General features: G+C 36.3%; 1 protein-coding gene across 1 annotated transcript in view; it reads right to left on the minus strand.

Moving 5' to 3' along the window:
* LOC136855877 (apolipophorins-like) overlaps positions 1 to 17,596 on the minus strand; it is a 62,406-nt gene that overhangs the window by 3,105 nt on the left and 41,705 nt on the right. The window contains 22 exon segments of the mRNA XM_067133286.1: positions 390 to 496; positions 631 to 745; positions 1,297 to 1,534; positions 1,703 to 1,868; positions 2,884 to 3,296; positions 3,604 to 3,749; positions 3,904 to 4,152; positions 4,942 to 5,147; positions 6,324 to 6,492; positions 7,250 to 7,324; positions 7,778 to 7,905; positions 8,352 to 8,557; positions 9,068 to 9,303; positions 10,201 to 10,376; positions 10,784 to 10,952; positions 11,645 to 11,857; positions 12,300 to 12,452; positions 12,998 to 13,257; positions 13,914 to 14,034; positions 14,508 to 14,765; positions 15,215 to 15,350; positions 15,851 to 16,110. Of these exon segments, the coding sequence (XP_066989387.1) occupies positions 390 to 496; positions 631 to 745; positions 1,297 to 1,534; positions 1,703 to 1,868; positions 2,884 to 3,296; positions 3,604 to 3,749; positions 3,904 to 4,152; positions 4,942 to 5,147; positions 6,324 to 6,492; positions 7,250 to 7,324; positions 7,778 to 7,905; positions 8,352 to 8,557; positions 9,068 to 9,303; positions 10,201 to 10,376; positions 10,784 to 10,952; positions 11,645 to 11,857; positions 12,300 to 12,452; positions 12,998 to 13,257; positions 13,914 to 14,034; positions 14,508 to 14,765; positions 15,215 to 15,350; positions 15,851 to 16,110 (4,200 nt within the window).

Genomic DNA, 17,596 nt, shown 5'->3' on the forward strand with positions numbered 1-17,596 from the left:
CCTACCCATGGAAACTACAGACCAAGTGCTGAAAATAGTCTCCCGTTGTTGAAAATAGAATTCAAACCCTAAATTATATTGTTACTGGTGTGCATCTAGCTGAGAACTTATGCAGTTCTCTTTAATAATATACTGCTACTTTATTTGAATTGGGAATATAGCTGCTGAACATGTTGTTACCTAGTTAGGGCACACTGTTCCATGCAATATTTTCTCAAGTACACAGTGCTGTAAATTTACCTAAAAGAGCATGAATCTGGTCCAAAATGCTTACTGTAGTTACAAATTTGTTTCTGAAAAAGCATTTCAAAAATTGAAGTTTATTTTTGCATGAGTGACCTAGCTCTTGTGATGTTAGAAGAGACAAATTCAAGTTAAGATCACCTTACCTTTGTAGCTAACTGTGCAATATTGGAACTTGGTCTTCTAACTCCCCAAGAATCAACAGACTTTTGCTTGTCGTGCCTGAGGCTATAGACTCGCCATCTATCTATACCTGTAAAATGTCAAGAATGTGGTCAATGATCTAGCAGGTACACACTTCAGAATCTACTGATTTCAAAAGGCATTTCCATTTTAGAGCTAAATGCATGTAAAATTTCAAAAGTGAACAAAAATGATGCTACACACCAACAGTATTCCTGACAGCTTTTGGACGGCTTGGATTAAAAATGAGCAACTCTGGAGTGAGGGTGAACAGTACTAAGCGTCTGCGAACCATCTCCTTTGGTAATGTTTCTGTGAACTGAAATGGAAAAAATATAGATTCAGACATTCTGTGATTCCTGAACTGCAGCTTTATTTTTTTTTCTATTAACATCCAAGTGACTGTAAGATCACAACTGTATACTGCCTGACCAAGCATTTATAAAAAGACTAAAGGTACCACAATAAATGGTAGAGAGAATAGTGGTATGTGCAGTCGTACAGTTTTTCCCAAGCTGTATATTACTAAGTAAAACACGGCTAAATGTACTTGCTCTTACGTTCTGATATGTAAAAGAAACTTTCTACAATTCAAAAATGACCTTAAGTATATTATAATTTCTCAACTTAAGGCTGTAAAGTTCATTTAGTCTATGTAACATGTTACCTAGAGCTTCCTTAAGAAAAATAATACAGAAATGTAGCGTTACCTTCAAAACAGGACTCCTTGTTAAATCAAATTTAGTACTGAACTCCACCTAAAGGATATGCCATTTTCTTGATAATTTGGTGAAAAATTAAAAAACTTTATCAAAAGCTGGATAAGATTGTATAATATCTTCTGTTAATGAGTATATATAAAAAACTTACATGTGGTATATCCTGGTTACTGCAACGAATGGCAAGCGCAATGCGCACAGAGCCTGGACGGAAAGGAAAGTTGCTGACGGCTCTTAGGCTCTGTCTCAGAGATCCGCGTGATCGTTCGCTGTTGTGTGGCTGAGAGAGCTTTATCAAGGACGGTGATGCCAAGAGAGAGGACCCTGGTATATGATAAATTATATCTCCACCGCCCACACCGTAACCAATGGCTGCCATCTTGACATCACTGAATTAGGAATAAGGAAAAAGATAGCTATGGAGTCATTAATAAACAAAAATTACAAAACAGTTTAGCCAGTCATTATGATCCACAGTTTGTGCCCAAAAAATTACAATACAGTTTAGGCAGAATGCAGATACAGTACCTTCAGAAACATAAGGATTTAAAACTCACGTGATATTTTTTGCTTCAGCTATTCTCTGCAAAACGCCAGGGAGAGGACGGATGAGATTCTCGTACATGAAACTGTCACAGGTACTTTCATCAACTAGCATTACGATATCGACCTGCTTTTGATCAGGCAATACTGGTTCACTATAAGTAAGCTTGCTCGTTAGACCTGTGGAAAATTAAAGGCAAGTGATTAACAAAATGGAGTGATAGTAATATACTCCTAATGTACTAACATATTCCTAATATAATGACAAGAATACATAGATACTTATGTTATTAAAGATTTTTTGCAATGATTACACTGATACTTATGTTATTAAGGATTTCTTGCAATCATTGTCAAAGATAAAACTAATGTCTGTGCCACAATTAAGTACAATGCTTGTTTAGTCAGAGATACTGTATTACCAAGCAAGGGACACTTAAGTACCAGTACAGAGGGCTGTAAATTAATGAAATGTCTCAAATTATTCTATTAATGTCATTTGCATAAACTTTCCTCTTATTGTGTCCTGCTGCTAAGCTTTGCACAAAGTTCTTATATTGGTCACAAGAGTTGGCATTCAAGTGTAAGCACCTAAATGTTAAGTGTACTCCAATTTCATTACCATACTTTGAAAAACACTGGCTACTTGGTGCCCCAACTGTCAACAGCATATGATAGACACCAGATATCCTACTGTGACACAGCCATTCCAAGAAATGATGATTTATTTTTATAAATTTGAGCATTAAGAGACAAATAATTATAAGTAAAGGTGGAAAAGCTAGCTTACTAAGAAGACATCCAGAATGATTTTAGCACAAACATATGCACAGAAGAGCCTTAGGCCTCTTGAACTTTTGATTCCATAATTAATTTCTATAGTATTAAGGACACAACTACATAAATGTAGAGGAGCCTTAGTCTTCTTGAACTGTTGGTTCCATAAATTAACTTCTATATTAGGGACACAACTTTGTGCTCCCATGAAGTTGAAGAGTCAAGACAAGGGGTAACTTATTTAAATACTCTGTCCATACACAATTACTGAAGTCTGAGTGCAATTGGAACACTTTTTTCACAGCAAACACACACACACACACACACACACACACACACACACACACACACACACACACACACACACACACACACACACACACACACACACACACACACACACACACATTCTACTTACCACAGATAGGGGGCAGTGATAAGTCCATCGCCTCCTCTTTACAATTTGTGACATACGCAGACATGACATTACAAATAGCTGTCAGGTCTTCACTAGTTGCATCTATGATGTCCTCTTTAACATAAGTAAATGGAAATATCAAATCTTTAATGCTAATCTCTACACTAACATGCGAGTAATTGTCCACAGGGCTCTCAACAAAAGTACTCGTTTCTTCTACGCTGCTGTTATCTGTTGAGCTGGGACTACTCCAGTCTGTGTGAACACCAGTTGTTTCGCTACTGTTCACTCCAGGAGCTACTGATCTTGCTTGCACGCTGCCAGAGTTATTAATGTTTTCTTCTTCAAAAGAGGCCAGGTATCGGATGCAGGTTTCATAGTATGGCTTAATATCAACAGTGCCATGGCAAGGGCTGTAAAAATGTTAAGAAAAGATTGCTATATAATAACTGTACTTGTGTTGAGCAACTGCAAAAGTCAAATACAAACTGTAGTAAAACAAGAGGCAAAACTATGTCAACATTAGTTATACCATATTTCAGTAAACCAAATGGAACTTTTTAACAAGTATCTAAAAATTAATTGTTACTGGCTTGTAGAACAACAAAAACAAATACATGAAGTATTTTGCTGATACCATTGACTTGCTTAACATTACCAGTATCATTAATTAACCAGACCAATGATTTAATTTTTGAGATAAGGAATAAGATGACTCACAAAGTAGGTGAAGAAATATCCAGGAGAAACTTCTTGCACAAATGAATCGCTCTGGCACTAGACGGAATTTCCATCTTCGTCCTCTCTGACGCACAGAAGGATCCAACCTGCCAGCTGTGGCTGAAAACTTCCCCACTCAGTGCAATCTGAAACAAAAGGCGCCATCCATCATTTGACGCTTTATCGGCAATCTCTGATGTTACATACAATTCTCAGATACTCATACAGATGCAATCATATTGCAGATCAAATGTAAGTACTAAAATGCAAGCAATGCCTTAAAAGTTTTCTGACACTCACCTGACCACTTGGTCTCATGAGATCATCTGCTGGGTCTAAATTCAAGTGACCCAACAACCCCCGAGTGTCAGCATGAAGCCATCCACTCACTGTGATGATGCACGAACGATGGGTTGTCCAACAAATTAATGACATCAAACTCCTCTTCAACTTATCAAATGTTGCTACGGTTAAATGTTGCAGGTCCCTGGTAATGACTATTCTCTCACTTGTGTATGGAAGAGAGATAGAATTCCCATCTATAGTTACCTATGCAGAAGACAAAAGGGGAATTATTCATATGGAAAGCAGTAAACCTTTAGAGTTTTAAGGTTTTCAAATTACAACCAAAACTTTACTGATACAACCATGGAGTCTATTCCTGATTTTGGCAGCTTAGCCATCAGCAATTTCCAAGTTTCTCAGGTCTCGTGGTCCCACCTGGCAGTTTAGAATATATCTGCATAATTCCTTATCAAGATACATCATCACTTCACACATTTACTTTGGCAAACCACTGCATGTATGAGTGCATGACCTGAAAATGACTGTATTACATTAACCTCCTGTAAATACAGTAATGTTACTGTATAAGGATTTTACGGTTAAGCAATCAAGTACAGTAACAGCCTGACTTACATAAAACTAGCTACAATGTTTACTATCATGAAAGAGACAAGAGAGATAGTAGGGTTTCATTCAGAATAAGCAGGAGGACTAAAGTGGAGTCAAGTCTTTCTTGGAAACAATTCCAACTTTTCTTCAAAGAAAAAAGTTAAGTAACATTTTATTACAATAAAGACAGTGGTCAGAAAATCTAGACAACAGTAAAAATGAACTAAATCTATACAAAATTTAACAAAGTCAATGAACAATAAAATTCTCTTTATGATTTAATTACAATGGAACAAATGGTTATCAACATTATGAAATTTCCCAGTGCTCTGAAAATACACAAGATAAATCTGTAAAAATTTCCTTCAACTAAACAAGTACATCTCTATTTTTTCAGAGACAAGGCATATTATACCCTTTGTCAAGAACAACATTTTAACTCACCTGGTAATCTGGCTGAACTTTAACCACCTTTCCTCCAAGAAGAAGAGTGTAACTTCGCAGTCCTGGCGACCCTTGCAAATCTGACACGAGTGTGAAAAGTTTATCTCTTGCGTCAGTAAGAAGGATGTGGCTACACGACGTGTTAAGAGCAAATGTTCGGCCATCCAGGCTTATGAAGTTCGACTCGCCAATGACCGCACCATGTGCTGTGAAGTAGCACCAGAGAAATATATAATTTCAATGAAATGAAGAGACTTCAATTAAATACACAAAAAGATAAAAACATTAGAAAAGATACCTTAAAAATATATTATACACCACCTATGCTAGCAAGGGAAATCATACAAGCTTAAACTGAAAGGTTTTGTTGGGAATAACTATCTATAACAGTAAACTGAAACTGGAAAATATTTTTTAACAGACTAATACAATGATGGAACCATTGTCTGTCCTGCTGTCGCAGTACATTTGTTTTATTTCTGTCTGTTTTCTTAAAGTCTTAAACCAAATGCTGCCTACATTATTTTTTTTCAGCCTTTTTCTAATTCTGTGAAGTACAATGATCTGGTTCAACCATAAATCAACTGTACCAAACTAACAAAATTCAAACTCATTCAGACATCTAACCATATCCTTCAACTTTTGCAAAAATGCACAACCTTGCTCATCATAAGAATTAAATCAACACATTTAATCTAATCAGCACTATAAATCATTCTGCCAGTGTATCAAGGTCATGTAAGAAGAACCACCTTATAAGAACGAGCATGTAGCCTCTCTTTTTCCAGGCGTTCAATAATGTTTTATCTTTTTCTTATATTCTTTCTATAGAAGACATCTATTTCTTCCCCAGCATTATGAGCGTCAATCCTCCTCTTCTTACAACCTCCTGATTCTGATATAGGTACCCGGTTGAAATGCTTTTTCAAAAGCAGAAAGTTTGTTACTTCCTATCTCAGAACCTCATGATATAGATGGACATAGTAATAAATGTCCTTGTCTTTACCCAAAAAAATTACTAACGAATGGAAGTACACATACAAATCAACTGGCATTTTTAACCAGTTCTTGTAAAATATTAGAAAGGGTTAGCATGCTAGTGTGAAAGGAGCACTGTATACAAGTTTCCTAGACATATAATTGTCTATAGTAACTTAAGTAAACACTAGGCTTTCCAGTTACTTTCCTGTACGTAGTTAGAAAAAGCTAAGATATACATTCTGCTAATTAAAATCATCATCTAATGAGTACCAAGTCAACTCATTAGTACTGCAACTTTTTCAAAAGAAGTGAAATGCACATCCATACTGTGATCATGAATAGAACAAAGTAACTCCAAGAGCAAGCATTAAAATTTCTAAATAACACATCTCAAGACCAACCTTGGAAAGGAGGAAAGAAGAAATTGAAAAATGCCAAAGGATGTGTCAACAAATGCCACCATCGAAGGATGGCGGTTGGCAAAGATACTCTATGCTTGGCTGTTCTTGCTGTACCAGTCAAGAGGTTCCAAACATCAAGCAGAGAATGACTGCATTCTGGTAAGGGTACCTGTTAGAATGTACAGAATCAAAATTACCATGACAGTGAAATTTAGTTTGGCAGTCTACATTTCCAAAACAAATTATATTATTAAAGCAAGAAAACCATTCGTTTTCCTTGCACTAAAGTTACAGGCCTTCATGAGGAAGTGGTTTGGCTGAATACATGCTATTTTTTTTTAACTTATAAACCATTAATGTATCTTGATGGTGAATATTCACCTCCTCAAAACCAATCATTTCTGAAGAATAAATTGAGGCACAGATAACCCTACAGAATTCATCAAATGTAGCGTACAAGCAGCACAAAGTCCAATAACAGAAATGCAGAACATTTTCCTAAGTTTTAAGTGAAAAATCAATGGAGGTTAATTTTAGTATGGCAAACCCTCACTATCATTGTCGGCTGATTTTCACATGCAATAACGTACATCTAGGGAAGGTTGGGAAGTTTCAAACCTCGTCTGTGATGTCAGAGTCCCTTTTTGTCAATGGACGAGGCCAAGAGTCCCATTGAAATTACAACTGTCATTTTAAAAATATTGTCAACACTAGTCTAAGTACTATATACTTGAGTTGAGCAAAAGCACTGCAAAAGGCCTACTATAAGCAGCACCCACCTGCGAGGCTGATAATTTATAAATTTCCAATCTCAAAAACAAAACTTTGATTGTGCAAAATCAGAACATATCAAGCCTACTCTAAACATATAATATTCACAAAAACAAACAGGTTTAATTATCTTACATCTTTTCCCATGAACTTACCCACACATTCCATGCTTCGGTAACGTATTCCCCACTGAATAGATCTTCGCTGTTGGGATATAATACTGACATGCCCTGAAATATAAATATATTCATAATATATTACCAATGATTCATCAGTGTGACATCATTCTGTCAAAGTGTACTGCTATGTAAGACAGTTCACTCAATTTCTATCTTAACAATAAATGAAAGCAAAATATTATTAGTCTAGGTGTAGAAGCATCAACCAAAATATTTAATGACAGGTTAAGAACATCTTTCATTCCAAGAACAGCAATAAATAAAAGGAATGTGGTTCCATCAGTTACTAACAAGTCTTTCCTAATCAACAGGCAAATTATTCTCATCAGGGAAACACAAAATCATTTCTAATAATTGTTACCTATTCAAAATTATTTGGAATTACCAGCTGGTGTAATACCAGAACAGTTAATCTTAAATAATAAGGGGTTTTTAGGACAGAAATATAATGATTCTTCAGCTGAAATAATGGAAGAAACTAAAAGAAGCAGGATAACGACTAACCCGGTTTATGTGCTGAATCATACTGTATAATGCGTCCATTGTAACTTCATATGCATAAGATTCACGAATCAGGTTTACTCGGAGAATGAGCCACTGGATGCCATCGGCAAGAAGAGGCACAGTGGAAGCTGGAGAATTAAACATAACACAATATTTCAATGCATTTTCTACCCTAATTACCACTATTACATATAAACTCTTATCTATAAGCGTGCTAATCATATAATACATTTCAACTTACAGTGTACTGTAATGTGTTTTCATAGTTTCCTGATTAGAAATGAACTGCTAATCTTGGAGAAACTAAAAAAGGTAAATGAAAATTCAAAATTTTAAAATGAAAGAGACTGCTTAAACATCAGAATACTGGAATTAGGACACTAACAAACACATTATTTGTTATAATAACATTACCTAGGAATCAGTAAAAAGGGGTTTTACAGGTAAAAGTCAAATACTACTTCACAAAATACAAATATACGTAATGTTATCCAGCTCCAAGGAAAGTTTTATTAAAAGTGCCGTGAAATATAAATGAATTATAATTATAAGATTTAATCTAGGATCTACAAACCGTATTCTATCATCCTCTGCGGTACGCTGCAAATATACCGCACAGACGAAGTGAAAGCGTCCTGCGCAGTGGATATGGCATTTAGCATAAACATTCCGAGGGACTTAACAGATTCTAGGGTCCACGCTGATGCCCTGGCCGCTAGGTCGGCAATCATTTTGCCGTAATTTCGATTCAGGTAAGCAACGCCGGCTTCTATTACCAGGCTGGAAACGAAACCAGTTTCATTAATCACAGTCAATACTATTCCTGTTATACAACTTCATTTTAATTACATCAGAACTATTAACAAGAAACTAGCAAATGCAAACCCAGCCATAACAGGTTTTTTTACAACATTCCTTTAACCCCCAGCTGCACTACTTTCTGCCTTCTAATTCTCATTCAGTCCTTTCGGTCTCTCCCTCCTTAGGTGGCCCACTTCTTTTAACTTTTCCCTAAGCCTGTTTTCATTGACTTCATAAAAACAAATTATACCTATGTACCCTGTGAGAATCTAAGAAAATAATTTGATAGTCTAATTAAACCACCGGATAATAATAAAATGTTGCAATAATAATAATAATAATAATAATAATAATAATAATAATAATAATAATAATGAAACAGAAAAGTTCTGTACAACTGGAAATTGTCAGGTCACACTGTACCACAGCTCACTAACCAGACATGAAACCATTTATGAAAAGTACAAATTTAGATTTCAAAATATTTACCTTGTGACATCTAAACATATTTGAGCATTGTGAGAAAGTTCCTTTATTAACTCATCTCCCTCCAGTTCTATCAAAATTTGCTGGCTTTGAGACTGGGTGTAATTAGCCAGGAGGTGGACAGGTGAAGGGGCTAAAACTCTTGACAAAGACTTAAGTTCCTTCACATCTGACACAAAGGCAAGTGCCACAGATCTGAGATTTCCAAACAGCTCGGTAAGTTCTATCAATACATTTTTCTGTAGGGGATAGAAGTAAAAAATTATTTTTAGGAGACCCTACAATTTAAAAGAATAGAATACAAAATGAAGCCTACATTTTACAACTGTGACCAAAGGATTTCATGTCAGCTGAATCAAAAAATATGTCATATAGGCCCAACATGCTGCTTCATAACAACACTAAACTTAAGTTGTTTGAACTTTGTGTTCAATATGAATGTTACCAATGGAATTTCAAGGAATATTGGAACTTAAGACAGTAATTTATGGGTCTTTGTCTAAATTAAAATCATGAGGGCACACAAATATACATTTTGTAAACACTACAATTATAAGCAAAAGCATGGTAAATTGCAACAGACAGTTAAAAGTATTTTTATTTACTATAGCACACAGCAATGCTACTCAGCCATGTGAAGTCTTTTCTATGTGCTGGCTAAGGCTGAATAGAAAATTATTTAGGGAAAACTGTTAACCACAAAGGCACAAGCACATAATTAAGCCAGCCACTTTTTTTAAACCACCTTCATGTAACAACTAAGCTTCTGTGCCTTTAGTGTCCTGAGTAACAAAATCTACTAAAAAAATTTTAAGAGACTGTCAAGATCAAGATCTGGAATAAAACGTAATACAGTAGAGGCAACTTTTACTTACCTTCAAAATAACTTGAAATAATGTTTCATGATTTTAATTCAAAACTATCCTAGAGTTTAAAATCTGTAGCATTCAGTAGTCGAAAAATAAACCCTACACTAAATTATTATGTAATGAGTTCTTTCTACAATCTTCTATCTTGTGCACATTCAGCCGGATTGTCCAAGGCAGATGACAGTGAAGAAAGCCCATTTCATGTCTAAACCGTGATGGGAACAGCTGACACGAAAGGGTAACACTGAAGGTGACAAATGGACTGACCTTGAAATTTTCCCATCTGTCCCACATATTCCCTCTTGAATGAGCCATGGCATGCAACAGGAAGGGTGGGTGAAGCTGGAACTTCATGTGGACGGCATCGACCAGGTCCAGCTCTGCATTTTGCATATCTAATATACCTAATCTTATGGCCAATTCCTTCTCTTTCACTTTCTCAGCTGTAGGAGAATCAGCACATACTGTATATGAATTATTGTTGAAATGTTCATTAATCAGTCTTAGAAAGCAGCACCACAATACTCTTCTAATAATATTACTGCAATGACCTCTAGGGAGTAGTATTCAGAATGGTATAGTGTAAAGCAAATTCTTTAAATCACCAGTAACTTGATGTAGAGATGAATCTATAATACTGTACCAATAATTACCATTTATGTTCATTAAATGCTCTAGTCATATTACTCTACATATCACTGCTTGAAAGCAGATCACATCAAACACGACATTGAAGTTAATTCCAGAAAAAAACTCTTTGAATAGCTTCACTAAAATAATTCTATTACTCACACAGTAAATCAGAATACGATTACCAACCAGCAGTCCAGTACAGTGCAGTAATACTCACTTTTCGTTGACACGCTGGCCTGGAAGCTGTTAGGGTTGTGGCAGCTCTTTTGGTTCAGTTTGTAATTGTGGTTCAACAAACGCAGAGATGTGCCGAGCCCGGCACAGCCTGACTCCCGTATCAGCTGGTACCTTACGTAAACTCTCTCGTCTACAGACGGGGATGTCAGCTGATGTAAGAGAAATTCAAGAGTAATTTTAGCAGCAATCTGATTGCTTCTTGCAAGAAAAACATGAATTAAAAAAAACAAACCATTATAAAACTTGCAGTGGTTTTTTTATAAATGTCCCAAATGGCAATTTTATATAACATCAAAACAGGAAAATAAGCTTTAGAGCAACCCATTATTCTGAGGTTCATCACAAAAATAACTTGAAGACTTGTCTAAACTGAGCAGTAACTAATAGCAGGCCTATGTGGACCTAAAGCCATATTTATAGAAAAGCTGATAAGCCAAAGGATTTGTTATTAAATGAGAGTTCGAAATTAGAGCTAGGTACATTAAAAAGGCTGGACAGCTAAATGAGGATAGACCAAAGGGACAAATTAAAGTGGTGTAGCTGGGATCAAAAGGATACTGCAAACACTTTCAACATGTGGGTTGTGAGGAAATGCTGTGGTTGCCCTAACTTCGAAATGTTATCTACACAGGTCTCTTATCAGCATGGACTACAGGAGTTATTCACTATATATCAGTGTCCACCATTTTCCATAGAAGAAAATTATATTTACCCCAATTATTAGGGGGGTACTAGCATGTTTTCCAGAATAATGCTATGAGGAAATGTCCTTAGGCTTAAGTGTTAACTGCATACTCAAAACGTTTATGCCATCCTGAGTAATGCAAGGTACTGTACTCACCCTACAGCTCACAGATGTATATTTGTGGGGCGAGTCCAATCCGCAGGTGAGCGTGAAATGGGTGTCGGTGTAAATACCCTCTGAGTAACTCTCAAGACTGTCCTCTCGAATACTTGTGGGGACAATCAACACCATACTTACTTCACCACTATCAGGTGATGGAAGGAATGAAATGACAAGGTCCAGAAGCCTTGGCTGAGATTCCACAACTTTCTGGTATGAAATGAAAGAAACATTATTTAGCAATAATGCTTAGAAGTCTCAAGTCTGAAGTAACGAACTCAGCATACAAAACTAATATCAAATGACTTTACACAAAATCCTGAATTCAAATTCTATAAATAATATGAAAATCAACTAATTCAATTGGTTTTTGTTACAGAATAAGTTCTCCTTACTAAAGTCCACTAAAAAAGTTAACAAATCTTAAAAAACCGATTCATTGAAGTTAACAGATTTATACAGAAAGCACACAAAAAATCATTACTTGATAAAATGCTATTGAATGCAAACATTCTTACCTTCAGATACAAAATCCAAAGATAGGCTGGTGTAATAGTTCCGGACCTCAAAGCAACTATAGATTTTTGGATATAGTTCCTGTGTTTGAGCACTAATTGAAAGAGACAACATCAGGTAATCAGGTAATACTTACCGTAAGATTTGCAACAACAACATGGCTCCCTTGATCTTGGAAAATGTCCACATTAAACTTCAGTGCATCTCGTTCCTCTGAGAAGATGTCGAGTAATACCAGCATGTGGGCAGAACTTGGCTCAGCAGTGAGTTGACCTCCCAGCCGCAGTACCTTGATTACAGGAACCATAAAAAAAAGTTAAACCAAGATATTTTTGTAGATGTCTAATCGGTAATCTCTTTCTCACTCAGTTTACTCAAAGTAAAATGAATTCCCCTCAACACAAAAGATATTTGATACGATAGGGACTGACATTCTAAACCTGTCATCTTTTGGGACTAACTTTCCCTATAGGGGGGATACCAGTCTATGTGACACTGTAGGTCTTAAAGGTCCTTTGCAGTGTTTCTTCCTACTTATCTGTCCAGGTTCTTCGGACATGTGACATTAAAGTTTTATGAGCATTTGAACGATAATTTGATCTCCACCAGTGAAAAAATCTCTCTCTTTGACTTCTGAGGGTTACCCAACAACTATAGTGGTTGATGTAGTCTTTAAAGATGCCTTTTCAAGATCTTGGTATAAATTCTAGTGCAACCTCTGCTATATTGCATACAGTGAGCCTACACAATTCCTGAATGTTGTAAAGCAAGGAAGACCAACTCTCTGCTATGAGCAACTTCCATCAAATAAGTGAAATAAATGATCTCTCTTACCTTTCCGAAGGATTCGTGGTATAAACCTGAGCGTAACACCCATTCCGAGGCCCTGGAAGAAGCATATCGGACGACGGTGGAATTCCAGTTAATCATTCCATCTGGATCTCTGTTTAGATCCATCCAGATGTGAGTTTCGAGGGTCGAGGCACTCATGAGGCGGCCGCCAGGAAGCACTGCCGGAGATATTTCACTCGTGTCGCTGTTTCTCACGACACTCTTCAATTTCATGGTGCGGTTTGTTGTATCCAAAAGAATTTCTGGAAGAAAAGGCTGTGATAATAAAATACTGTATATTGAACTTAATGATGCAGAACTCTAAAATAAGGGATAATCAAATAATTTTTTCAAATGTACATATGCAAAATGCAGAATCTTTACAGTTTAGTAGCTGTGTGCCAATTGGTAAGGTCTACACACACTTTGTACTCACTTGTAATGAACCCATAATAAATTACATTATCACTCATAATAAAGTAAGTTTAAGGTCAATTCTTCTTCCTGATAAAACTGAGAAGCATACATATTCACAAAATAATTCATAAGAATATTCATTTGTCATTCGACATTTCAAAAAATTAAATGGCATTATACACACTTGTCAATTTTCAGCTACAATAATTTCTTCCATTAATCTTGGGCGCAATCCACAATAAAAAGGTGAAGAATGATGAAGTCAATGCATATTTACTACAACTAATGATTGGACTCATCGTTTTTTAATCCTTCAAAAATAAATTAACAACTGTCAATAATATGCCTTTGCATCTGACAGAATCAAAGTTGCAACAGACATAAGAATTCCCAGATGGCTAAACAATAATAAAAGGTGCACTGAAAAATTTGCTAAACTGGCACCAAGGAATTCTAAAATATTCAGTAACTAAAACTGACAAAGAAACTGGAAGAAACTTGCCTAGATCGTCATCTGTGATTTGGAGAGTGGCATGGAGAATTCCTCGAATGATAAAATCATCACAAGTGACATGGCCACATTCTATCTGTCGTATGCCTCCAGCGACAACAACTTTTTCTGACTGGAGAGAAATAAAAGCATGTACAATTTAAACAGTTTCAATGACTACAGTTAATACAATTTTTCTAATAAAATTGTTGAAACTCGGTCCACAAAACATTTTTTTTGGCCAACTGCATAAATCATGTTTCACAGGGGAAGCATTTGCATCCTGAAATATCTTTGAACAATCAAAATCAGACAATCAAAATCATCAGTGTAATCACACAATTGATCAGGAAAGAACGGTAGTATAATAATTTTCCTTGGGGGTTCCCCTTAAAAGTTTGCCACAGTAGAAAGAAAATCCAGATTCAAAATTCTTAGTCACAAAATATAAACTAAACCAAACAAAACTAACTAATGAAACCCTTACAGAAGCAGCACAACTTCCCAATAAATAAAAAAACCAAAAGACCAACTACTCTACATAATAAAAACATCAAAACAATCTCCCTGGAGCATTAGCAAACAAGACAAGCCCAAAATACTCACAGTTTCCTGGGCACTGAACGTCAGGGAGTTCTGGACTAAGGATTCTTCTTCGTCTTTCCAGAACAGTGAATTAAGGGCATGAGCAGAAACCGAGTACGTTCTGGTCGACGGGGTGCTCTGAGCATGTGCGTGAGCTCGGAGACGAACACACTTTTCGCTCGTTGTGCAGACAGAGAGTAGGAGCGCTCTAGTGTGAGCTGTGACTGTAACTCCTACCCCAATTATCGGTATGACCCCAACTGTCATGTTACTTTTGATCTGAAAATTTAAAGAAAAATAAGTTCAGTACTATTCTGTCACGTCACTTTTTATCAGGGAATTTAAGGGGAACAATTTATCTCGTTGCACATTTCAACGTACACTGCAAGATACTGATATGCAGCTAAAAGAAACTGCAGATATATATTTATCATAGCAAAAATCACTTGCTTACAAATAAACAATTCATTAAAAAATGAAATTAACTTAAGTTGGAAACAAAACAATGTATAATGCTCCTAACTTCTGATACAGCATATGAGATGTAATCAAAAGGATGATATTAAATTAATGCAAATGATATGTACAACATTTAAAAGGATGAAAATTATTTTACTTTGTAACAGAGACCTCAGACTACAAAACTCTCCTCGCTATGGCAATTCTACACAATAACATAATTAAAGAACTTGTCACTTTGAAAAATGTTTTATAATTATAACACATACCTCCATTCCCCCAACTGGTAATGTAATTGCGTGAGAGATGAGGAGATCACTGTATTCCTTCGCACTCAGCACAACATCTTGAGCTCCAGCTCGCCAAATCATCTCCTCTTCTGTTCCATGAGTGTAATACATCAACCTAAATAGACAGTTGTTTCAGTTACTGGTAGTAATGCTATACACTAAAATTTCTGCATATACACGTAAACTCTCTCTGACATTAACACTGTACAAACCCTTAAGATCACCTTAAGTTATTGGTAAGGAATTTGAAAAGCTACACGAAAAGTAATGATTGCGATAAAAGCAGCCTTCAAGCTCCAGTAGGGTCTAGTACGTAATACATCATGAATTGAAAATTATGATGAAGGTGCTGGGTATCCCAACACCTGACCATTGCATGTTAATACTGCACTTAAATCTGGCCTGGTAATTATCAAAACTTTAATGAACATGCATAGCTTTTCAAGATCACCCAGAAACTCTAAGACAATCATGGGTTGAACTGGACAAAATCTATGCATGCTGTGTAACGTACAAGCAAGACTGATTCTTCATTAGGTAAGCTTCTGAATGAGAGATTAAACACACACACACACACTTCAACAACAGTCAGTTGCCTTAGCAAGATTTAAATACCTTGCGCTATGAAGAGTGTCATTCTGCACGAGATACTTAAACTGGACTGCTTGTTCTCCATCCGATTCGGCAACCGCTTCTAATTCTGCAGTGACCTTTGTGATGTTGAAGTCCGGGGCATCAACTTCTATCTTGATTATGCATTCTGACAAGCTGGGGAAGTACACATCATCTTGATACCTAAACGTTTTCTCCCCCCAATCTAAGCTAATGACAGTTCCCCAGTGGTGATTGTTATACTTTGTCCGACTCGTTGTCAACTGTGAAAGAGAGCAAGTTCTAATCATTTCAGAAATAACCAGTGCCTAACGAGACAAATAAAAATGATTACATTCTATTCAAAAGCTTTCAAGGACCAGTACAAAATATATAACAAATGGAAACTAGATTAAATTTCGCATACTGAATGGAAATATTCTATGCTCTTCAAAAACACTCTTCTGCAGTAGCATAACAAACAATATTAATAACACAAATTTGATAATTGCCATTCATCTGGTAAACTGCAATGTAACATAAACCTTAAACTGTCATGAAACCAGTTATGAGGTTAACTCTCAATCTCAGCACCTCAAAGCAACATTACAAGGCGAGAGATAACCATTCAGTGCAGAATAATGGTCTTACAGTTGTATAAAACTACTGGAGGTACTTCAACAAAAACTAAAGCCTTCCCTCCTACATCTAGAACACAAGGTATGTTTGAATGACTGTTTGTTAGGCTGTGTTACAAGTCAAGTCTTAGCTGTAACAGTGAAGGAACAGCAAGGGTTTTCATACACGCAGGATGTTCGCTTAACCCTATTCAAAATACAAGCACCTCAATTTGAGGGATACTATGGGGATCTGACTCTTCGATAAGTAAGAAAGGCCCTAGTATTTCCCCAGTTACAATGATACGTTACAAAAACCCCATCTTTTTTTAAAAAAACGTAACTTGAAATTAGCTTAGCCTTCACTATGGCATGCAGTACAATCTATACATATATGGTAGCCTAGCCTACACTATACAGTATACTCTATACATATACAGTATAATTATTAATATCAGCTAATTCTGGAGGTTCAATGCAGACTGACTTACGATAATTCAGTACAAACAGAGAAACTGAATAACACAAACAAGAATCAGACGCGTACTGTACAGAGGTACTCACCAAGATTTGGTTCATTGTCGGAGTACTTGAACGGTGTCAGGCTGTTGATGGCTACGTATAACTAAAAATTGGAAGGGGAGGAGGATGGTAAAGAAGCAAGATCGTCAACTCGCTCCTCTTCAGCTAGTATTTCCTCGGCTGTTAGTTCAGGTGTTACAGGGGGTAGGATTTCAAGAAAAGAGCTGTCACAAGATGTAGAGGGTTGAGGCTCAAATGTGGGGGAAGGCATGGTGGAAGGCGATGGCACTAGTCATTTCTTAAGGAAGCAATGGATTTCTTAAGGAAGCAATCCACTGTAGCTTACACAGTGCATTTGTTTTGTTACAGTATTCACAAATGACTCGTTAACATGTAATAGAGTCCTGAAGTGCTCGCTCAACTTTAGCAAAGTTTTCCATGTTCACGTCCATTTGACTGAAAAGTTTTATTGCATGTTCAATTGAGGCAAATGCCTCTGCCATTGTTTTTGTTATAAACTTTTACTCCGGCTCCTCTTCAATTTCATTTTCCTCTTCTGCTCATTTTCTCTCTTCTGCAAGTGCAATTAAATCTTCTGCCGTTAACTCTACATCTTGCACATTTATGAGTT

This window comes from Macrobrachium rosenbergii, chromosome 33 (genome assembly GCF_040412425.1).
Source record: "Macrobrachium rosenbergii isolate ZJJX-2024 chromosome 33, ASM4041242v1, whole genome shotgun sequence".
Classification (NCBI taxonomy): Eukaryota; Metazoa; Arthropoda; class Malacostraca; order Decapoda; family Palaemonidae; genus Macrobrachium; species Macrobrachium rosenbergii.